Here is a 25,681-nt window from a genome sequence, read left to right on the forward strand (position 1 = left end):
TACAACACTAGGAAAACGGAATGGTGTCATTTTTTTCCTAGTAGCACTGGATTGTTGTAACATTTTCTGTTCAATAAAACTCTGCTGCAGGCTGTTCAATGGCCACATAAAATCCAATCAAGACCCAGGGGATCAGTGTCAGATAACTGTGGTCCAAAGGAAAATCCGCTGTTGGTACAGAAAGTGCACGATATGTGGAGCCAAGCTGGATGGTGTATGAAATTGATATAAGAAGGCTTTAGCACTAATAGTACAAATCATGTTATTTGGACAGTAGTCTGTGTATTGCTTGGAATGTGAGGAATTAAAAGAGTATGGTGTTCCTAAAACTGATAGGGATGAAAGTAAGGAAATATAATGAAGGAAAAATACAAGGAAATGGAATTCCGTTTATATAATAATGTCCATTACCAATTTATTTTCAAAATTAGCTAAGATAATTTATCAGGAAAATGAAAACAGCAAGGTAATTTCAATAACTGTTTTGACTGTTTTATCAATTCCAAACTGAAGTGTGATATGTTTAAACACCCCGTTTTTCCAATTTAATCATCTATTTTCAGATTTCTGGTTCTATGGAATGATTTGACTCCTTTAAATATTGAAGCTACTTTGTTTCAAGAAACCTAGGTTTAGCTTTGGCATAATGCATTTTTTTATGCATTTTTTAATGATATTTTATAACAGAGACAACTCAATTTGTTGATCGAAATATATCAAATTATTTAATTAGGAAAGGAGAGGGACAGCCAGCTGAATGAGCTCAGTGAGTTACAAATCACAGAATTAAATGCATTTTACAAAGGAGCCAGGGGAATCAAAGGTGGTAGCCATATATTGGTTAAATTATTTCCTGTATAAAAACAGATGCACAATCTCTTTTTGTAGCCGTCGTTGATCGCATGAACAATGATGGATATTTTACATCAGCTAGAAAACATGCAATGTCAGCACAATCACCTCCATTTGTGTTAAGGCCTGGCTGAGGTTAAACCCTTTAATGGAAATAATCTAAATAACCAGTAAAAAGATCCTATTTTAATAAAATTTTGGATCACTTTGGATCAGTGCGTGGACTCCAATTCTCGCTGATACCAATGCCAGAATTTTCGGCAGTGAAGGAGACATTTCCGATACTGATATTGGAATTGGAACAACTATAATTGTGGTGAGAATTGTTTTTAATCATGAAAACTAACATCAAGTAATTAATTATATGGTAATTAGAGATGCAGTGATCCAATTTTTTATGATTTAATCCGATACCTGGGCTGATATCCAATAACGATCCAATTCAGCTGATAAATGGGAGAACCATATATCTTGCCATGCGAGAAGAGGTTTAGCCTTGACATAAACATTGCTGAAAAAGGGTAATAAAAACCAACAGAGATATAAATGTACATTATATTATGTATTACTAAATAAACAGCAAAAAGAAAGAAATAACAATTAAATGTAAAGTGCACTGGATTGGATCTCTGATATCCGATATCAAAATTAAGATAGTAGATAGGTATTGGACCGTTGCCTCTGTAATCCCTAAACACTAGCATTTATTTTCCGGATGGTCATGATCTAATTTTGTTTTTTTGAGAGCAGAATGAATATGAATATACTAACGTGAAATTTTTTAATTAAGCGAGAAAATGTTATTTTTAGTGCTACAATAGACTAACAGCTACATTTAGTTTTTTTAAGAGCTGTATTAGTTATGCAAAAAAACTGAGATTAGTTACTTAAATATTTTTTAATCCCCATTTTATTATAATCAGAATAATTATAGGAAAAATACTGTAATACAATTTGAAGTACATTTCTCGCAGTCCTTTTTTTTTCCAGCTGGTTATACACATGGTGCTACAAGGCTATTTCCTTAAATAAAGACAGCCAAGCAAATGGTGTGCTAAGATAGCTGATGCTACAGGTGCTGGTCATAAAATTAGAATATCATGAAAAAGTAGATTGATTTCAGTAATTCCATTTAAAAAGTGAAACTTGTATATTATATTCATACATTACATACAAACTCATATATTTCAGATGTTTATTTTGTTTAATTTTGATGATTACAAATGACAACAAATGAAAATCTCAAATTCATCATATCAGAAAATTAGAATATTACTGAAGACCAATAAAAACAAAGGATTTATAGAAATGTTGGCCAACTGAAAAGTATGAACATGAAAAGTATGAGCATGTACAGCACTCAGTATTTAGTTGGGCCTCCTTTGGCCTGTATTACTGCAGCAATGCGGCGTGGCATGGAGTCGATCAGTCTGTGGCACTGCTCAAGTGTTATGATAGCCCAGGTTGCTCTAATAGTGGCTTTTAGCTCTTCTGAATTGTTGGGTCTGGTGTATTGCATCTTCTTCTTCACAATACCCCATAGATTTTCTATGGGGTTAAGGTCAGGAGAGTTTGCTGGCCAATTAAGAACAGGGATACCATGGTCCTTCAACCAGGTACTGGTAGCTTTGGCACTGTGTGCAGGTGCCAAGTCCTGTTGGAAAATGAAATCTGCATCTCCAAAAAGTTGGTCAGCTGCAGGAAGCATGAAGTGCTCTAAAACTTCCTGGTATGTGGCTGCGTTGACCCTGGACCTCAGAAAACACAATGGACCAACACCAGCAGATGACATGGCACCCCAAACCATCACTGACTGTGGAAACTTTACACTGGACTTCAAGCAACGTGGATGAAGTGCCTCTCTTCTTTTCCTCCAGACTCTGGGACCTTGATTTCCAAAGGAAATGCAAAATTTACTTTCATCAGAGAACATGACTTTGGACCACTCACCAGCAGTCCAGTCCTGTTTCTCTTTAGCCCAGGCAAGACGCTTCTGACGCTGTCTGTGGTTCAAGAGTGGCTTGACACAAGGAATGCGACAGCAGAAACCCATGTCTTTCATACGTCTGTGTGTGGTGGTTCTTGAAGCACTCACTCCAGCTGCAGTCCACTCTTTGTGAATCTCCCCCACATTTTTGAATGGGTTTTGTTTCACAATCCTCTCCAGGGTGCGGTTATCTCTCTTGCTTGTACACTTTTTTCGACCACATCTTTTCCTTCCCTTCGCCTCTCTATTAATGTGCTTGGACACTGAGCTCTGTGAACAGCCAGCCTCTTTAGCGATGACCTTTTGTGTCTTGCCCTCCTTGTGCAAGGTGTCGATGGTCGTCTTTTGGACAACTGTCAAGTCAGCAGTCTTCCCCATGATTGTGTAGCCTATAGAACTAGACTGAAAGACCATTTAAAGGCTTTTGCAGGTGGTTTGAGTTAATTAGCTGATTAGAGTGTGGCACCAGGGGCCATCAATTTTGAACCTTTTCACAATATTCTAATTTTCTGATATGATGAATTTGAGATTTTCATTTGTTGTCATTTGTAATCATCAAAATTAAACAAAATAAACATCTGAAATATATGAGTTTGTATGTAATGTATGAATATAATATACAAGTTTCACTTTTTAAATGGAATTACTGAAATCAATCTACTTTTTCATGATATTCTAATTTTATGACCAGCACCTGTATACTGTATATGTGAGTTAAGAGCAGAGATGGCAAAAGTACTCACTTTCCATACTTGAGTAAAAGTACAGATACTTATGTTCAAAAATACTCTGGTAAAAGTGGAAGTACTGATTAAACTTCTTTACTCAAGTAAAAGTAACAAAGTACAGGCTTGTAAATGTACTTAAAGTATAAAAGTAAAAGTAGAAACCACTTTTTTCATGCCGTTGCCTACATTTTAAATGGATGTCTGCCAATAGGACTAGATCTCCGTTGTGTTCATTTTCAATCATCTCGTCGTCCATGCTACTATGCTAACGCCACCGCCACCAAGCTGCAATGATTTGCCGCCAATGAATACCGCCGAATCTGTCGATTCATCTTGTAGTGGTGCGTCAAATGCAACGTAGATTCCCATCCAATTAGATTGAATTTGGTATTGATGACGTGAAAAATAATAACGGTAACTCCATTGAAATGATTCAACACTAAAGTAACGAGACAATTTTTAAAAATGTAAGGAGTAGAAAGTACAGATATTTGTGTAAAAATGTAAGGAGTAGAAGTAAAAAGTCGTCATAAAAATAAGTAGTAAAGTAAAGTAAAAATATCAGAAAAATCTACTTGAGTACAGTAACGAAGTATTTGTACTTCATTACTTCCCATCTCTGGTTAAGAGTAGTAGATTCAAGTTGGGATAACATGATTGATTATGATGAATTGATTATTTAAATAACTTTCTTAAATAACGCACAGACAAATGGATGGAAGAGTTTTTCACTTGAAGATAGAAAAAACAGAGCAGTTTAGTTTTAACAACTTCACAACCCTACAGATAAGGTCATATATCCATTACACTAACATCAACAGGAAAGAAAAAAAAAATACATATATATATATATATATATATAAAAAAACAGGTGGATTCAAAGATGCTTTGTTTGATCCAAAGGATACATTTCAACCCAACTGCTAAATATGTTTTGATGCCTTGGGTCAGCTGATCAGCTGCTCCAGGAGGCACCGAACTCTAAAAGGACTTCAGGTGCCTCCTGGTGAGGGGGGCAGAGCCTTTAGAGCTGCTGCTTCAAGGGTATGGAATTATCCTTCTGTTAAAATTAGACAAGTCTATTTAAATTAAAAAACCTTCAAAAACATACATCTATTCCTTGGCTTTTAGCACGGCGTGAAACTTTTTCTATTTTGACTCTGTTTTGTTATTTTGATTCTTTTATTGTTTGTTTTTATGGTTTTTACTTGTTTTATTTTTATTTTTTCTTCCTTTATATGTGCAGCACATGGCTGTAGCCATGGTTGCCTTAAAGTGCTTTATGAATAAATAAATAAAGTAGTAGTATAGACATACAGGTGTTGAATAATAATCAGGTCCTGTTTTAGTGTATAAGTCTGAGCAGATCATCTACCTATTGAAAGGTTTCAGATTGGCCAGGTCCATGCGGCTTAAACTTGGCTTCAGCCGATTCCTGTATTGGGTTTTGCTTCACGTCTTAATTAATTACTATTTTTCAAGCAAAATCACTAGATCCTGTGGGCCTGCCATGTGATGGGTGCCGTTTTAACAGGAAGAAGGAAAAGCTTATTTTTTCTGTAACCTAGAGAGCACCATGCATCATGGTTTCATGTATGTGAGTCTGTGCGTATAATTTCCGAAGCTTACAGACCAAAAATAATTTAAGTAAATGGAGATCAGTTATGACCAAACAGACACTCGGTCGTGCATAATTATCTGAGGAGAGACTGCGTGTAAGACCTCAACAGCACGCTAGAAAATGAGCTCAATTTCAGCTTTCATTTATTTAGCAATCAGGACAAATAGCTTTTCCGGGTTGCATTTCTCAGGAGAGATCAATAAAATCCCATCTGCTCTGTGGCTGAGTTGTATCTCTACTACTACTCCATTCTAAACAGCATGTTTGTTACATCTGCATGCACATAAAAATAAAATGATTTCCATCAACCCAGTGGAGCTAGTAAAACTCCACTCACCTGTAATACTCAATGAAAGCAGTCTGGTCGGCAATGGCTGCCAAGTCAATCTTGGTTCTGTTGATATCTGGCAGAGCCGTCAGCTCACGAATGATGTTGTTAGCCATTAGCTGAAGGAAGCGCAGGGCCTGGAGGTAATCAGTCCTTGAAGCAAAAATCTCATCCAGCCTTTCTAGGTGTTGTTTAAGTCTAGTTTTCACATTGCTTTGAGTTCCAGCAACCTAAGAATGCAGAAGAATGTGGATGAAAGGGCAATCACACAGGAGAAAAAAGAGAGACAAAAGAAGACTGTTGAAACAGGCAAAGTAGAATCCCACTGACATAACAGCATGCAGAAATTAAGATTAAATCAGAGCTATAAGGAAATCTGATTACAAGCAGATAGTACGCTATAGGAGCTAAAAGGGCCATTTGAAATCAGATCTTCTTAATTGTGTGTTTTATTGGGGTAAATTATATAAGGATGTAAACCTAATAACACTGGGAAGACTGTTGTTATTCAAGTCTCTGATTAAAAGAGGAGATAAACAAGAAGCATGACTAAACGAAGTAAATAGATTTTATTTTATTCTTAAACAAAGACAAAGGAATGGCACTTTTGCCTGCTGCTTTACTTCAACGGATCTGAACATATGACGTGGAAGAAAAAGCTAAAATAGTATCTGCAATTAAAGGAATCCTTATTATGTAGCATTGTCTGAAAAGATCATTCTCTTAAATGGTCTTAGAACATTAACACCAAAATATGTCATATTAGGTCACCATAGTTAGCACAGATAGCACAGTCAGCTCAGAGTTACATAAGCCTGTGGTTGAACATTGTTCCATTCTAGCTCTTACGCAAATAAAAAAAAAAGGTTGCACCCACATTGCTGCTTTAAGTTCCAACACAAAAGCACATTTGCAACACAATTTAAAACCCTTTTCCATCTGTTGCAGAAGACCGATGCACAACAGATGCATTAATCCTAGAGAGGCAACAAGAAACAGGTGACTAACCCTAAACAACAAAAGCTAGGAATCAGTTTTATGTGTCTTAAACAGGCTGTTTCAACAATTACACCCTTTGTTGCGGAATTTTTAAAGAAAATGGGACTTAGTTGGCTACTTTCAGTATCTGTGATATGTTTAAACATACAGCTGGAAGAAGAATTACATTTTTTAAAAAGATTCAGGCACAGAAACTAATTATTTGATGAGGAATGTTGACACTTTTGTTTTATGCAACTGAAAAGTCTGAACCTTCCTTTCATGGCGCTTACTGGATTTGAAAATATCAACAGCCTTTTTAAAATCTTACAATTTGGATCCATATCTACTTATTATAAAAGAAATACACAAAACTTCCTGTTAGCAATGTTAACTGTGGTAATGATACTAATCATTAAAGTGTAACTCACCCCAAAATCCATTTTATGCCAGATAAACTGTATAAAAAAGGTGCCTTGTGCTATTTTAATGTTTGTCTGCATTTGCTTACCTTTAAATACGAACTTGCTTCATTTTGCAACATTTGTCTCAAATCTATCTTAGTGCTGCCCTTGTAATTTTAAACACTGACTATAGTACATGAATTTACCCTTTGGTCATGATAGCATCATATTTGGTTGTAAAAGCAACCTTCTCAAACACACAGCTCCCGTGGTGAATCATCCTGTCTCGTACTACCTTTGTAGCGATCGCTTTAGACATCACTGAGTCAGGGCCTCCAGCCACCAGCTCGAAAGGCTTCATTATACTGGGCTACACAAGGCATCACTCTACCTGCAGCGATTAGGTCAATCTCAAAAGATCTATCTGTGCAGAGAAGGACATCTGTGTAACCAGGTCTTGCTTTGTTTTTATTGTAAAAGACACATTATGCAAAGACATTTTAAGTCTGATTTGAAACCCCACTCTACTAGATAACCAATTGAACTGTTGTTAAAAAAAATCTGCTGATTTTATTTTCATTCCCATTTTTTTGGTTGGAACTTTTACAGAAGAAATTTCAGGGTTCTTTATCGATTTTGTTTTATACAAAAACCCTGGTAATGCTAATAAAAAGAATTGCATGGTTCACCACACTGAATAAAACTGACAATGTTGCAAAAAAGGTTCATATAAAAAAAAATAAAAAAAAATATTATCAGAGGTTGCTTAAGAACAGTATAATGTGCTCATTTATGAAGTTATTTAAGTAAGCTAGTTGGAATTAATAGTGATCGCCACATGCCTGCAACATTGATCACATGTTGACTCATTTCAACACAAACCACATCTACACTGTATAATAAAACTTTCTAATGGTGCATTCTTTAAAAAGATGTTTTAGTGGAGTCAGAGCTCACTCTTTTCCTTGTACATAACAATTCATTCTGTTGTTTTTTTTAAATCCATGTAGTGCAACTCCTTTATATTCATTTTTTACATGTTGACAACTCTGCAAAAGCGATGACATCTTACATGTAGTGTCTGTCTCCCAAAAGACTGCTGGATTAGCAGTTTTGTTTGGCTGATGCTCCTGGTTAAGCTGACAAAGTTTAGATTTCTGAACACCAGCGTCAAACGCTTGGTTGCCCTGACACCAGGATGAAGTCGCTGCCCCCCATAGACATTGCATGTATGAGATCATTTGACTCCCTGAATGCATTCGGTGTGAATGCACATTGGCTGCTGAAGGGTGCAAGTTGGTTGTTTAATTATGTGTTTTGTTTTTAAAGTCACACATTTATTTACTCCATATTATTTGATTTCATTTTTAAAGAAAAAAAATCAAAACTCACAAAAATACCTTATTGTTAGAGCTATAATACTGTACTGTAAGCACACGAAGAAGCAAATATTTCATAGGGGAGGACAAAAAGCTCTGTCTGTATAGCTGTTCAAGTTAACTGGAAGCTATAGTGAGACCATAACCCATACGGGTTGCTGCAGTCGCTCTCCTCTAAGCAGTTCATCAAATTGAAGCCTCTTAACACTGGAAACAGGATAAAACATAAACTGCAAATACTTTAAGCTAAAGTAGCTAGCTTTAACATTATAAAATACAGTACAGTTTATTGTTCTGTTACTACAGTAGTAGTGGTTTAAAAGTTTCCCTTCAGGCCGAAAGCCAGCTGAATGGCCAAGCTCCGGCCAAATTCCCTTCAAATTCCACCTGCTGGAATGGCCCCGCTCTTTCTGCTGGGAGTATCAGTGTTTACTGTAACTCCACCCATAGGCATTGCAGCTGGTTTACACTCTGGCAGCTTAGGGCTTTGGCCTCACTGAAAACATAACCGCAGGGAATTACATTACCCCCATGGACCTGATGGTTACCAGCGATGGACCAGTCAAGGGTTTATGAAGCAAACAGGAGAGCTTTTAAACAGCAACTATGGTATCTGACTGCAACAAAATATCCACCCACCTCATTTACTTTGGCCTCATAAAGTCAAACCTGTTACCCTATGTTAAATAGCTAAAACTCTAGTAATCATTGCTCAAAACAGCACCACATAACTTTCATCAGACAGTATAACACTTCAATCTTTGACTAAATGACCAACAGTTAAGGTTAAAAAAGGAAAAACCATATAGGGTTTGTTGATATTTCATGCACTTAAGAAAAAAAAAAGTTCTAAGATTTTTTTTATCTTAAAAACATCATGAAAATTATGATTAAAGCAATTTTTGAAAAGACTGACAGATACTTCATGACTTTTAATTTTTTCAACATATTCACACATTTAACTTAGCTGACAGTTCAATCCTACACTATAAAAATGTACCTCAAGGAAAAATACTTTATCTGTCTCCTTCACAGCGCAGAAACATCATACCCCTGATTAAATTTCACTAAGAGATGCCAGGCGTGATTTCTAAGTACGTCTACAAAATGAGTACTGATGTGAAGATGCTGCAAAGATACAGGCTTTTTCCTCTATTCAAGCAATCCCACAGTGTAAAGTATCCTATTGCCAGTAACCTGCTCTCACTCTCCACCCCTGCGTTCATCATTCCTCACAGTTCCTGCCATAACGCCTCAAATCTTATCCACACGCCTTCTGCCTGACTGTGAAAAATGGGATCCATCACTGAGTTGCTGGGGGTGGTCCACATTTCCCTAATCTCCACTGCCCCGTCTCCCTTTAAAATGGATTATATCTTTTTTTCCACCACAAAAAGAAGGTCATAAAGAAGTTTTTCCATACTGGACATGGCTGTAAATGAGAATCCCCCACTATTTTACCTACAAAAACAATTTCAAGTGCACTGCTGATCAATATATATATATATATATATATATACATACATACACATACATATATATATATATATATATGTGTGCGAATTTTTTGCAAAAGTAAATGAATGATTACAGGATTCTTAAGTTAACAAGGACCCAAAACTTAGTGCCAGGTTTCAGAAGAAAGACATATAATAGAGCTTATTTATGATGCAGAAAGTCACTGTCGTTTTGTTGCAGAAATCACAGGGAAGCTTCCCATTTTTAGAGGAATCATTATGTAAAAGAGTGTGCACTTCCATAGATTTGAAACACACATCTGAAAAGATAGTCTGATTGTATTGTTCTCTCACCCATTATTTTCTGGCAGTGGTGAAGAGTCTTTAATATTGCAAGCTGAACACGAGAAACAAGACTGAATTATAGAAAGCGTGTGAACAATCAAAGGGCTCGTTCAATAGCAAAAGGAGAACGGTCTGCATCTAATCTTATTGATTTATATGAGACATTGCAGGCGGCCTCTCAATTTTATTATGGGAACACCCTTAAAAGTCATGAGCAGAGTCAACGATTCTTAGAGAAAATCACTAACCTATGAGATGAACTGCGATCCCGAGGTTAAAACAAAGTGAATGACTAAAATTAGATTTCTTCTGTAAATTACAAGTATAAAAAACACTTTAAAATACCCAAAAAATATCATTTTTGAGAAGAGGAAAATGTTTTGGTTATAACCCTAAATCTTAAGACTATATACTATTTAAACTTTTTAGGGATAATCATCAGCTCTTTAAGCAGAGTAAGTTGGATCAGACAACGATTTTGCACACAACTAAAACTTTGTACCTCTTGGGATCATTAATTCCTCTCATGCAGCAGTAACATATATAATACTTTAGGGTTAAATCAATAAAAGAAACTGGAGATGAAGGCGACTGAAAGGGTCTGTAGAACAATCAGAGCCAAATCCCATCTCTACAGTAAAGATTCCACAACAGTTATCCCAAGTTAAAAGCATATTCTCACTATAGCTTTTGCGATTTTCACCTTCTTTTTTTTTTTTTTTTTTTTTAAGAAATATTGTTAAGATGGCAATATTTGTAGGATATAACAAATGTTTCTGTATAACTATTAGAAGAAGAGTATTATCAATATTTGTACTGCTTTTGTTCTACTTTATATTCAGGATTTAAGCCTATGTTGGCTTATTTTATTTTTTTAATGACTGAAATCCAGAAATATGCACGTAAAATGATAAAAAAAAAAAAAAACACAAAGCAACTGAAAACACATCTAAAAATTGCTGCAGACCAATGAACATATGATTTGAACCAGACTAGGCAACCTTCTCTACCCGAATCAAAAATAGTGGTGTGAAATTCCAAACCAAAAAACAAAACAAAAAAACGTTAAAGGAAGTTAAATTAAAACAATATAAAATATATGCACTTTTGGCCGCAGTCAAAGACCCATTCTTTTTAGTGTGGACAGCAGGAAAGGTTTTTGCAGCTAAAACAAATAAATGTTGTTAAACATGCAAAACAAGCAGGTTATTAATAGAATACTGTCGAGATAAGCAGAATATTTCTTCTCATTAAAAAAAAAAAAAAATTTATCCTCAAAAACAAGCTATGGTCTGGTTTTTTAGAAAAGAAAAATGTATCACATCCTCCTCACTTAGGGAGTATCCACAACTCCCTAAGTGAGGAGGATGCTACATATTGTCCAATTTAAACAGACCAGACACAGACTGCCAGACACAATAAAAAATAAATCCAGAAATCACAATATATGATTTTATAACTGCTTACTTGTATGATACAGCTGCAAATAAGTATTTGAACACCTGTCTATCAGCTAGAAAAAAAATCTAAATTAGGTGCATCTGTCTGAGGTCGTTATCTGCATAAGTGTACCTATCCAGCCCATACAATCGGTAAGAATCCAACTACTAACATGACCATACCAAAGTGTCAAGAGACACTAGAGACAAAATCGTACACCTCCACAAGGCTGGAAAAGTATACAGGGAAATTGCCAAGGAACTTGGTAAAGAAAGGCCCACTGTTGGTTCTGTTGTGGCCTAGCCAGTCTCCAGACCTAAACCCAATAGAGAAACTTTTGAGGAAGCTCAAACTCCATGTTTCTCACTGACAGCCCAGAAACCTGACTGATCTAGAAAAGGTCTCTACAGGAAAAGCTTGACCTCTGGAATTGCAAAAAAAGGCTACTGTACCAAATAATAACATTGATTTTTTTCACCTGTTCAAATACTTATTTGGAGCTGTATCATACAAATATGTAGTTACAGAATACCTCTCACAGCAGACATGCACCTACGAAGATAATTTCAGACCCCTCCATGATTTCTAAGTTGGACAGTTGGAGAACTTGCAAAATAGCAGAATGTTTAAATACTTATTTTTCTAACTGTGTGTATGTATATATATATATATATATATATATATATATATATATATATATATATATATATATATATATATATATATATATATATATATATATATATACACACCTTTCGTCTGAGGGGTTCTTCTTGTTCTGTTTTATAGTATTTTCACTTCGGCTATTACAAAATAAGTTGATGATTATTTCAATAATCTAGGAATCTTGATTAATCCAATTAATTGCTTCAGCCCTAGTGAGAACTACAGTGAAGTCATATTTCCTATTTTCACACCCAGTTTAAAGCATCATGCATACCTAAACCTTTTAACAATTCAAGGACAGTAATTGCATTCCGCTTCGGACACCAAGTATTCTACAGAGTGATAAATCATGCGGTATACAAGCACTTAAAGTGGATATATGATACTGACATGTTCATGCGCGAACACACTACGGTACAGAGAGTGGAACTACAGGAGATGGAAATAGGAGCGGCTTAGCATCCATTAATGCACGGCAGATGGGAGTTAATCCTCTTCTTTCTCATTGTGATTATTGCTTCCTGCAAGACGCCCTCTCCTCTTTCTCTTTCATTTTCCTCCTGCCCCTAAGCCTCCCAAAATAACTTCCCTGAATACAGGTCAGGAGTTACATAGAAATAATCCATATTTACACATTCGCAGACTCAAGTCACATAAATTCCTTTAATGTGACAAAATGTGGATGGAGACCCCCTGAAGTGATTTCTGCTCTGAATTTTTCTTACCAGCTGTAAAGCTGGGCTTTTTCCATGCAATCAAAGGGTCATGCCTTTGTTATCGTCTAGATTACCATTAACAGAATAAGCCATTTACAACACAATCTGTAGTTCCTATTCTTTTACAGTAACAGTGTTATTGCCTGGTTAGCTTACCGATTTTTATTAGAAGTTTATTAACTAAATTAAATAATAATAGATATTTAAAGTTTATTGATCTCACATTGGAGAAATTTACCTCTACATTTAAGACATTCACTTGGGGAGCAGTAGGCCGCCATAGTGTGGCCCCCGGGGAGCAGTTTGGGGTTAAGGGTTTTGTTCAGAGACCCAGAGTTTAGACTGTGGGGATCGAATCGGGTACTTGCAACCTTCTCTAGCACTTTGAGATTTTTGTTAATGAAAAGTGCGGTACAAATTGGATTGATTATTATTATTATTATTATTATTATTATTATTATTATTATTATTATTATTATTATTATTATTCTCAGAGCACATGCGCAATGCTCTAACCACTAGGCCAACACTCCCCCAAATTCAAAAACCAAACTATTAATTCTCTATTTGATGGTGGGAATCATTTTTAAAAAAAACTACATCTAACTTACATGATTGATTAGTTTAATGTTAAAGTAAACACTGGCTGCACAGGGGGCATTATTATGCTGTACACTTCCCCACACGACATGTTCAATATTTAAGATGTAGATTTTAGAGCAGAGGTTGGCAGGCTTCTCTCACCAGACTGTTGATACCATCCAGAGTGTGATTGGCATTGTAGAGGGAGTAGGTCAGCTGGTAGACGCCATCATTGGTCTCGCTGTTCCCATAGAAACCCACTCCTACAGCAGAACTGCAATGGATGGAGAAATTAAGAGGAAAAGGAAATTATTCCATTCATTTTTGCTTTGATAGACTTAAACTTACAAATTAAACTCCATATCTTTTCATACAATTCCAATATCCAGGTGTTCTGCAAATTACAATTTAATGTTTAACCAAAAAAAGATTTCACAGGAGTTACTGACTGCTGAATCCTCATTTGCTTTCAAACTGGCAAGTGAGAATGTAGCTCAGTGGGATACACCAAATCCATATTTCTCACCTTGGGTTTTCTGGGACTGTGCTAAACCTTCTGATCCACCCTACTTCCACTATAAATACATATTTTTTTCTTTTTGAAGTGATAACCCATTCACATCGTTGTGTCTTAAAAATTAGATTTTCATATTGTGGCCGTTGTCATTAGCTACAGTATAGGACCAGATGCTGCTTTTCTGCCTAAAATAAAAGCAGATCATTTTACAAATGTTTATTTGAAATAATTTTGTTTTGATACTGTGATATTATGAAAGTGAAATTTATCCATAAGGTTTTGATAACATGAGAGTCTAATATTTATTCTCAGGATTAACTTTCTCAGGTTAACTTTCATGTATCATCTTGCATCTTGTTTTGCAAATCTGAAAAAAATAAAAAAGTATTGTGTCTTCGCCTAAAAGTTGATGGATGTTGTTTTGAGTTGTGTTCTCATTTGTTTTGCACCATTTACAAAAAAAAAAAAAAAATGCTTGTCTCTCATTTAATTATGAAAAGGGACAAGAAGTGCATTTTAAATACAATCAAATCTAACCAGAAAGGACACAATTAGAGTGGTCTATGTAAGTTCAGTTTCACGGATGAGTTTGAAAAAAAAAACTCAATTGAGTTTGTTTAAAAGAAGCCATGCAATCCTGCTTTATGCTTTTCAAAGCTTCTGTTTAAGCTGATAAGTGTTGGCCTTCACAATAAGCTCTTCATTAACCCTGCTGCCAAGATGACACATCAGCAACAACGAGGAGCATCTAATGACTCAGTAATGAAACAATAATGAGGCACGCTGAACATCATAGGGCAGTTGTGCCTCTAGGGATGCATTTGGAGTTGTGTGACTGTGCAAAACCCTCCCTGTAGCAACCAGAGGATATAAAATAAAGGAAAACAATAAAGTATAGGATATGGAGATGCCAGTGTAGACAAGAAATTGCCTTTTCTTTTATGCAAGGGGCTTAAGAAACAGCCACTAGTAGGAAAAAAAGAACTCCAAACTTCATTAGATGCAGCAGGAACCAAGACAAGGAAGGGGATTTTTTTTTAAATATTGAATTTATAACTAAATTGAATTTTCCCAATCATTTAGCAAGAAAAAAACATTAAGGGATGTGCTTTGCCTTTTAAAGCTGTGATTCTAATTAAATGTAGTAACTGCAAAGCTAGTGAATGGGTCATCAACAGAACTTTCTTTGTTGTGTGTTTTTTTTTTTTATGTTTTTCAAAATGCAGACATATTCTGTATATCTCATAAGGATCCCATGATCACACAGTTGTAAAGTTAGCATTGCTAACATCTGAGGTATCCTGCAATCTTATTCATCCATTTCTTTTTCTTATTTTTCTACTGATGTGCATCTGTGAGCTACAGTACCATTTACCTGTTACAACATTTGCACCTGAATGTCCCCATGGATTTGCAGGTCTACTGTCCAGTTTTAACTGTGACCAACGAATAGCACAATCAGGTACAAAGGAGTATGACCTTCTTTTAAATACACCACATGGACTCTTGAGGGTTACATTGGAATCCAGTCAACTATGACCATTTCCCAAAAATTTTTGTCTGAAAAAAAAAAAAAAAATTGCCAATCCCTGAAACCACCAACCACCTTTTCAAAAATTGAATAAAGTAAAGTCAACTGCAGTAAATTAAAGGGGAGAGTATTGCCAAGGGTGTCGCGATACGATACTCGTCACAATACTTGTGTTACAATACGATATTATCATAAAATATTGCTAAATATTGCTAAAATTAAATGTAGGGATAAAAAAAAGCAAGTGCTGTATTCGTTCATCAGAAGATATTGATCATTCGATTATTTTGCTGTTTTGGTATCCATATGTGCGGTTTGAATAAGTCTGTGTCTGCCACTGTGACTGCCTCTACTACAGAAATTGTGCCACGCAGCCAAAGGGCTCCGCAGCGCCAAGGTGGTGAGAGGTGGTGCAGAAGTTGCACATTTTCCCCCAAATTGTGTTATAAAAGTATTTTTTTATCCAATATTAGGAGCTTAAATATCAATATTATATCAGGCATCTGAAAATCGCGATGTATTGCCAAATCTATTTTTCTTCCCCACACCCCTAATAAATTTCATGTAGTTATAAAATAAACTATAATCTCATTATAAACACAAACACTACCTTCAAATGGTAATTAATTATTTCAAGATAACCTGTTTACTTTACAATGTTGCAAAATACAATTGAAAAATCTTGTTTAAAAATACCTTTTAAACTAAATAATTAATTCCTTTTCTTCTTAACAAGCCCCCCTTCAATTAAACCCCACCGCCCCAACCTTGGGTTAAGCTCCTCATTTTGGGAAACCTCCAAATTTAGGGGTTAAAAATAAAATACTATATGTTTTCGACCTTTGGAAAACCTTATGATCAAAGACAACTAGCAGTAAGTAAGGCAAAATTTAGCTCAGATATGCTACTTTTATCTGTAAGGTGCCACATTTTTACAAAAGTCACCACAACACATATACTGTAACATAGAGAGGCCAAAAACAACATTGAATAACAACATCACGCCCAGTTACTTAGAATCACAACCAGCCTCATGTGCTGTAGTAGTTGTTAGGTATAGCTAAAGGGAGCTAATAAAGTTAAAGCCCAATGCTGTCACAAGCTTAATTGGATTAGTGCTCCAATTCAATTAAGTGATTTTTAGACCTTGTTCTTCTGCCTTAATATAGTTCTTCTGCTTTGAATCATATTCAAAACGAAATATATTTATATTGTTTGAAATTCTGGAATCTAAATAAAAGTTCCTTTCTCATTTTAAGTTAAATAAATATTTCACAAAACCTAACTTTCCCATCTTGATTCAAGTACTCCTAAATGTATTCCTTAATATAACTCTTATGTAATGTGAGGAGGCAGAATTTAATTAACAGATAGCACAAGTCACACACCAATATCTTACTCAATTATCTTCATAATATAAAAGCTAATATGCAGGAAAAAAGCAAACTGCCACAACAACTTTTCCAAACAGAAAAGACTTGGAAAGACTTTCAGCCTTTTTCTTAAAAGATAAGCCTGCTGCTTTTCACTGCAAAGACATCCCTGCGTAAAATGATTGGCATTGCCATAAGATTTTTTGCAATCAATCCTCCTACTCCAACAGATAACTGAGGATTTATATTTTACTCAGGTGTGTGGATTTGCTTAATTTATTCTTTGAAACACTGTAATGCACTTTACAATTTGTTCTTTCAAAGTTTTGCTTTGCTATAGGAATATACATCTAAGGGCCTTTTACTGAGGCACAGGACACAATTCTAAATTCAGATTTGCTGCTGAAATCCATTCTTTTTTTTTACCCTTGTCCTTCATATTACTAATTAAATTTGACCTCGATCAGACTTCAGTCTGAATGGTTGCGGACAGAATGATCCATGCAGAAAAAGAATAAACTCGTCACAGAGCAGGGCACTGTTTACAGAAGTCATGATGGAAGTATCCATCATTAGTAGTGTTCAAAAAAGGTGGGTGAAAAAACTATCAGATAAGTATCCGGTTTGTTAATACATATTTAAGATGCTCAAACTGGATATTTTGGGCTTTGAAGTAAAGCCTAATTCAATTAGAATCTAGGCCAAAATTGTACATGTCAAGAGGAATTTGTACTTTTGCAGTTTATATATAACGATGCACATGCCTGTTGATGAATGAAGAAATGAATAACGCATGCGAGAGCATTAACGAGCCAATTTTTCCTCATGCAAGCTGTTTAAAAGTTCCTGTTTGCATTGCTTATAAGCTCACTTTCCAAAAGAAGATTTGCAATTTTTCCACTATGTCAGACTCACCACCGGTAAGTGAAAATTGGGCCATTAGTTTAGCCACCAAACGTAATGGTAAAAATATGTTGAAGTGAAATATGTTGAAGCCAAGAAATGTGAACAATGGCAATATGTAAGCATCAAAGGAGCCAATAGCTTTAGTATAATAGTTATTATTGTCTCTAAAAAAAAAAACATTTAGAATTCATTTTGTCACCACCTGCCCACACACTCATCTTGTGTCAAAGATACCCATCGACTTCCATTCATGTCCCATTAATTGCTATGGCCTAACTTAGTACCTTAACATAACCATTACCAAAACATACCTAGGGTCCATTTCACGAAGCCTGTTTAACAAACACAGATTCAAATCCGCAACTCTAAATTGATCTAGCCTAAGGCCGGGAACTCTGAGTTTCTGGTTTCACAATGGCTGCTATGAATTAGTTCAATCAACTCTAAGTAGAACCACTCAGAGTTTAGCATGTGTGTAACAAGTTTAAAAGCCATCATCAGTGGGGATCCGATTCGACGAGTCACAATGACAACAGGCAACAGGAACCCCACTGGAATTGGGGTTTGTAATGAAGAAATACAACAAAAAAAAATGTGCCAGAGAAACAGAGCTACAGCTGCAAAGGAGAGGAATATGGTGAAGGAGAAGGTTGTTGCTCGAGTTAATGTATAAGTTTATATTGAGTGACTATGGCAGGCCGATTTTATATTTATTAAAAGCACTGCTCTCTGTTGTTCCATTTGTAGATCACTAAAATAAGATTCTTCCTGATTAAAATCGCACTCCTGCACCTAACACTAATAATATATTTTCTAAATTACATTTTTGCAGCAGAAACTGAAATTTAGAAAGTAAAAAAATAAATAAATAAAAACTAATTTACACTAGTAAGAATTATGTTTTATATTCAGTGTATGTAGAAATGTTTACACATTTTAAGTTGCTCTTTTGACATTTATCAGCTTGACTAAATATGTATTTACAGTAGTAGCCATTCAAAATTCCCTCACTTTCCTTGATGGGCCCTTGGCTGGTCCCCTACAATTCCTTTTTAAGCATCAATCTTTGTACTGTACTACAATATTCTTTCTGTCATGATTTTGGGACATTAACATCTAAAGAGATGCCTCATCTCGTGGTCAGACCCTGTAATTCAGTGAAAGGGTGGAGTCTTTGGGGTCACTCCAGTGGCTTGGAGTCCCAGGGGAGTAGGCTCCCATTCAGCCGGCGTTTGACTGGGAAGGGCGATGCTGAATGGCTGCTACTCTATGATAATCAAAATAATACAAATGAAGAACAGTAACAATTTCTAGACATCCGGAATATTCATTCTAGAGTGAAGAATCTCATTTTTTTTTACGGTCTTTTTGACAAGGAAAACATTTTTTTGTCAGATATTAGGGATACATATTCAGTCAAATGAATACATATCAAAATGGCTTACCAAAGTGTCTTGTGACCTCAAAAATGTTTATTTCTTGAAGGGTAGCGGATCAGTGTATCTATTTAGGTGAAATCAACTCAACATCAGAAATCAACTGGCAGCAGGAGAGGATGAAGTCTAAAAAACATTGTTCTATAGATAGAACATGGTAATTGTCTCATGGGGTTCTTATTCCGCTTAAGATGTTATCATCCCAAACACTTGTCGTTATTAGTGGTCAGTTCTATAGAATGGGTTCAGATTGTGCCAGTAGGCCCAGTAGGCTGTCATAACTGAATGAATTTAATTAATATATTTATGTGTAATCTGAAAATAATTTCAGTAGTTCTTCTGTAAAAAAATAAACAAAGATAAAATGATCCATATCTCGCTCATATTAAACAAACCAAAAACAAGTAATCTCAGGCCCTGTCAACTGAGTTGCAGCATCCTTTCCCCATAAATATTACATTTTCTGTGAAAAAGTGCTGATCATTCTTAAATAAGATCCTTGTCAAACAGACGTGCAATGTTTGTTGTAAAAGCTAACGTGTCTAGACCGACTGAATTATTTTTTTATGCACAAAACTGACAAAAATCTGACTAAATCAGGAAATAAAATAACGGGGCTGTAAAGAGAGCGGAGACAGAGGACCCCTCGCGAGTTTGCTCAACAAAACCTGCTCCCGACTAGGTTAACTCTGAGGAGAATGTTACTACGACGACTGAAACAGGGGTTGAGGAAACTCTCTTTGTGAAATGGAAAACTCAGTTTCCCATATTTCAGGTTTAGAAAAGAGTTTTCAGAAAACCTGCTTTTTGGAACGGACCCCTGATCTTAAACCTGACCTTACCTAAATTCACATCTTAGTCCTTAACCTACAGTAACCCTCACCCTAAGAAGAGAACATCTCCTCATAGGGACCAGTCGCTATTCCCCAAAAGTACCTATAGGCCCCCAAAACTTCCTCAAAGGGTAACAAAAATATGGTCAAACGAGCACAAACTCCAATCTTATTGTCAAAGAAATTAACAACCGCCTGAAGGGTTATTGTGCTTTTTGTGAATCATCTAATAAAAAAGGACTAATTTTGGATAGCACTAAACTACAGTAAACTATCCTGTTAGAGTGGAGGTCTTTCTTAAAAACAAAGATCCTTGGGTCAATAAAAACTAAGCAATTAGCCCTGATTGATGGCACACCCCTAAGGAGATGACAAGTAGAGCACTGGGAGATTTCCAGGTAGTCTTTGCTGCTCTAATAGAGCTACTCATCCACACGGTCGGACAATGCAGGATGAATACAAAGCAACACATTCTGTGAGGTTAAGGGGTTTAAAACAACAGATGCCCTGATATATGTGAAGCAAGTGTATCTAAGGTCATCTCAAAAAGCTTTAAAGGCAATAAATAAAACTCTAAACTTCATTACAGGGTTTCTGTTGTAATGCATTAATGCCTATTTCAGAGCAAATTATATTTAAGGAATTAGTACAGAACTAATCCAGATGAAACCTGTCCTGACCCCTCAAAGAGATGGTTAGTGTCTGTGTAGAAAATGTAGTGGAAAATGGGCATTTTGGTGTAGTTTTGGTAAACAAATCAAACCACAATACACATAAGTACTTTAACTCACCATATTATGAGACCTGTGATTACCGCCACCCATGTGACACAACAGGTATCGGGCCGTTTGGTTCCTTCATCCAGGCTCCGTCGGCAGCAGCATAAACATACCAAGTACAGGGTCAGAGCAAGGAGGCTCAGGCCGAGGCCAATGGCACCAACACAAGCCAGAAATATTAGAGACTGAAAAGTAAGAGAAGGAGTAAGAGAAGATACCATTAGTGAAATTGGTTGTTGTCATGTATTTTTAATTTGTTTTTGAAGACTGAACCAAGTTTCTCTGCAAATCTTATGAAACTTCATACCACAGCAACCTTGTGGTTGATTTGATGAAGCCACACTTCATAAGTCAAATAACAAAGCAGATGCTTCATTTTTATATACATGATATCTGCTGACTGTTGACCACAGAAAACAAGAACAACAAAAAAAATCTCTGTGGTCTTGGGGGAGATACATTTTCCAAATAATCCAGATTTTTCTGCAACGTTTATCAGCAATATTTAGAATGTAGCTGAAAGGGAAGCAAAAATTATCCAGGGCCTTTGGAGGGGAGCATCATGTGACACAGTGTCTCTCGTTCAGTCTTGTGATTTCTGAATGTGCAAAGTATTTCAAGCCTGAAGGATGAACACACGCAGGAAAAAAAAAAAACACTGATGCAGAAAAAAAGAAAATGAAATTATACAACCTAAAAAGCCTTTAAAAAAAAAAAACTACTCATGAAAAACATTTCATAGCTGGGAATATGGGACTTGAGACTCAAATTATTATAGCACTAGATTCGGTTCAAAGACATGACAAAAGCATGACCCTAATTGCACTTGCAAATAGTTTGCTTTGCAAATATCAATGCCCAGAAGTTCAAAGTGGCTGTTTGACTGATGATTGATTTTACACCTTCATCTCTGACTAATTATTACATTCGGATTCGACTGGCACTGCAATTGAAGTGAAATTACAATTTTTTTCATCCTAAGAAAGCTTTCCATGAGGGTTCTAACACATTTTCAGTGACATTTTCAGAATTTCTTCTAGAGACATGCACACTTTTGTTAGGGAGGGAGGGACGGAGAGACAGACAGACAGAGGGACGGAAGGAGAAAGGTCTGTAAAGGATCCACACCAATACTTCCCCAGACTGCATAGAAATCTGGTCTTATTGTACACTTGTTTGAAGCTGCGGCTTTTGCCCCGATCTTACACTGATAATTTTAGTTTTTAAACTGATTTCAAACTGTTCAAACATTTAAGTTTAGATACACTTAACCAATCAAAGGACAGCTGGACTGGTCTTATCTTACATTCCATTTAGATCAAACTGCTAATCCAATGATTTGCAAAATGTTTTGTAGAGGTCACTGCAGATAAACCAGAAACTAATTCATGATGGGTTCACACCGGGCTGAGTTTCTGCCACAACATCTCAGCTCAACAATGCTGCTTCTTCTTACTCCTCCAATTTTCCACTCAATTGTTTGGTAATTACAAATGTTGACACTTCAATTTCCATCGCTTGCAAGGCCCATAAGAAGCAAACAGCTGCATGATGGGGAGGGAGCAGGACGACAAATACTAAACAAAAACCATTGAACTGTCATTAACGATATTAGGGGGAAAAGAAAGATTCAATTAAATCACAAAAGTGCTGAGTCATTAGTGTGTAATATTTTCTACATTTCTCAAAGAATTTGCCTTTCTGTGTGAGAGATATATGTAAATGTAAATCATTTTATTGTCCCACAAAGGGGAAATTCACTTTCTCCATTTCCCATCCCCTTAGGGAGCAGTGGGCTGCCATTCTGTGGGGCCCGGGGAGCAGAGTGAGGTTAAGGGTTTTGCTCAGGAACCCAGAGTGGTTGTGGGGATCAAACCAGGTACATGCAACCACTGCTCCAACCACTAGGCCAACAGGTTTAACAACAGGAAGAGATAAAAAAAAAAAAAAAAAAAAAGTGTTTAGCTTGTGAGAGCAATACAAAGATTTGAAAAGTGTATATAACATCTGAAACTTTTTTCAGCTTAAAAAGAAGTTAAATTACTGATTGGAGCTGAACATTTTGGAACAAAACAAATTAGCATGTTATTGTATTTGTAGAATTATTCTGTCAAGAAGGAAAACAAAATATTAGAGAACTAATATAAAATGGAGCACACAGTCAAATAAAAGGTGGAGAACTGTGGCTTCTACTGAACATTACAATTACAGAGCTTGTTTCGATACAGCAGCTATTAAAACCACAGGAAGTAAGAGCTATATTACATTATGCAAAGTACTTAATTTCCTATCTGCAATTTAGCTTTTCCTAAAACTGTCTGTTTTTTTTATTTTAGATTTGATTGGATATGCATTACAAGCATCTCCAGGAGGATGTTTTTGTTTTGTTTTTAAAGCTGGATGTTGCCAATGAGTTTAGTAATGAGGGGTTTAGCTTTCAGAAATGAGAAAACTTTAAAATACCAGATTATACCAGATTAGATTAAAAATGTTATTTTAAAAATGAAATTGAAAGTGTAATATCCATGGAGAGGGGAAAAAAAGTGTCTTTTTGGAATCAAGTTATGAAAGTCATTTAATAATAATAAAAAAAATAAAATCTTGTGTTTTTTTTTTATCTGCATAATGAATCCATCAATCCTGGATAGTTGCAATGTTGTTGTTTAACGGCTTTAAAAATATATGTAAAAAAATGCATAGATTATAAATATCTTTATATTATATAATAAAATAATATAAGGGCATTGTCACTTCTTTACCAGCATTTATAATACAGGTCATGTGTTATCATGTGAGGAATGGCAGCTCAGCATGGGTTCCCACTTCCTGATAGATCCAAAAATCTAAAAGCGCTCCACAGAAATTCTGCTGTGATGAAAAGATAGGAAGTGTGTCTGAGAGAGAAACCTTTATTTCCCAACACAGCAGTTTAAACCGCTCTCCAACTAAATATAGGCTGTCTAGATGTAACATTTACATATGAAAGCCGGGTGTTCAGCAATAAAATACGTGCGCTTTTACGCACAAGTACAGTTACCAACCTGCTGATAGTTTGCCTCCTCCGGTCTGAAAGTGTTGTCGACCGACTGGAACAGAAAATTGAAGTGTGGGAAATTGTGCAGCCAGTATGTCCACCACGGAGCCACGTAATCAAGCCGAGCTGTGGCCATTACTGCTTGGAGAGTCAATCCAACAAAGCTGTGAAACAAGTCCCTTGGTTTGGAAAAAAAAATATATGGACAAAAAGGAAAAAAAAAAAAGTAAGATTTGATAAAAAAAAAAAAAGTAATGATTAAGAGATATAAATTCTATTTACTGCAACTTTAAAATGTGGAAAAATGTGTTCGCTTTCAGTTCCCATGGCTGCCAAGCATAAATAAAAACTGTATATTTACATCCAGTGTGAACCTGCCTCCTTGTCTGTGGAAAGGCGTGACAGCAATCTCAGTCCTGTGGACAAGGCGTCTTTACCCCACTCACAAAAAAACAGGAAAAGTGAGACAAGTCAGCAAAAAGGGCCTGCTGACATTCTGCGCTGGAAAAAAATATTGGATAAAAACCATATGAAAAAACTGGATAATGTAGAGCGATTATAAAGATTAACTTCCTGATCAAACGCTGGTCTCAATGCGGATGTGCCTGGCCTCTTTGTTCCGCTTTATCTCTTTAAACTGATTGTCTTTACAAAGTGAACTACGACTGACTGGACTCATCTGAAGGGGAGTTATGTAAAGAAAGAGATGTTTTATCTCCAAGTGGCTGAGAAAACTTTAGTCTGCAGGGAAACATGCACTGATGGTCCTGCTGCTATTTGTGATTTCTGCTGTTAATGTCTGACCTCTTGTGGACAATAATGTGAACGGTAATGAGTATGTTAATGAGCTGTTAAAGCACTTGCTTTTTTATTTCACTTTTTTTTTCTGTTTACTTCTTTAAAAATTCATTTATAGTTGGATTAAAGGGCTTTTAACAGAAATAAGATCATTTTTTGGTGCTCAGTTACAATATGCACCTCTGAGACAACTTGTATACCTTTAAGCCATATGCTTGTCTGAGACAAGCATATGGCTTAAAGGTATAAAACATTAATTTATTAGCCTATACTGAAATATATACACTTTAGGAGTTCATAGACATTTGGGATTTTTGAATATATATTTCCTGGACCAGAGAGAATATACACAATCAGTGAGAACCCACCCCTGCCATTTTGGCTAAATTGGACTTATCTAATTAAAGGAAAAAAATATGTTTTTGTAGCCATCAGCAAGGAGTTGTTATATTTTTATTCATTTTTTGGCCAATCTATTTATCTGAATCCATAGAGTAATTTTAATTGAGTTAGCTTCCTACAGTAAGTCAAATCCAATTGGCAAAGCACACACATGTTCAGCATGGTTGGTTGAGCAGCTTCTCCAGCAGCATCAGGTTGGACTGCACACTCATTCCAAAACCTGTTTTTATGTCCTTTTGTGATCAATATCTGGTTTGAACATCCAGCCGTGTCCATGTTCCAACGATTGACGTGATTTGAGGAAAAGTTTAAGGATGTGAATTTATTCCTCCATCTAATTACTGCTGACAGAGAAACAGACTCCTAGCATGAGGCTACCACCACATTGTACAGTTGGCACAACTTGCTGTACTTTCACTCCTTCAAACCTTCTTCTTGTCATGGCCAAAATGATAATTTTAAATGACATTTGAGAAATTTACCTCTGCATTTAACCCATCTCCTTGGGGAGCAGTGGGCTGCCATTGTAGCGCCCGGGCAGCAGGGTGGGGTTAAGTGTCTTGCTCAGGGACCCAGGAGGCAGTCTGTG

The 25,681-nt window shown here is 36.0% G+C and overlaps 1 protein-coding gene across 4 annotated transcripts in view; it reads right to left on the bottom strand.

Moving 5' to 3' along the window:
- LOC119794879 (protein tweety homolog 2-like) overlaps positions 1 to 24,623 on the bottom strand; it is a 47,679-nt gene extending 23,056 nt beyond the window's left edge. For 2 of the 4 annotated variants that reach the window (XM_038302617.1, XM_038302620.1), the window contains exons 1-5: positions 24,254 to 24,623; positions 23,900 to 24,071; positions 20,871 to 21,043; positions 13,646 to 13,757; positions 5,526 to 5,746 (exon numbers count right to left, since the gene is read on the bottom strand). In XM_038302617.1, coding sequence (XP_038158545.1) covers positions 5,526 to 5,746; positions 13,646 to 13,757; positions 20,871 to 21,043; positions 23,900 to 24,071; positions 24,254 to 24,255 — 680 coding nt within the window. In that variant the 5' untranslated portion in view covers positions 24,256 to 24,623. Of the gene's footprint in view, positions 1 to 5,525; positions 5,747 to 13,645; positions 13,758 to 20,870; positions 21,044 to 23,899 lie in introns of all 4 variants that reach the window. The other 2 variants (XM_038302619.1, XM_038302621.1) reach the window with 2 other exon arrangements.
- Between the last annotated feature and the right edge of the window lie 1,058 nt (positions 24,624 to 25,681).

This window comes from Cyprinodon tularosa, unplaced genomic scaffold (genome assembly GCF_016077235.1).
Source record: "Cyprinodon tularosa strain WSP-4 unplaced genomic scaffold, ASM1607723v1 ctg495, whole genome shotgun sequence".
Taxonomy (NCBI): domain Eukaryota; kingdom Metazoa; phylum Chordata; class Actinopteri; order Cyprinodontiformes; family Cyprinodontidae; genus Cyprinodon; species Cyprinodon tularosa.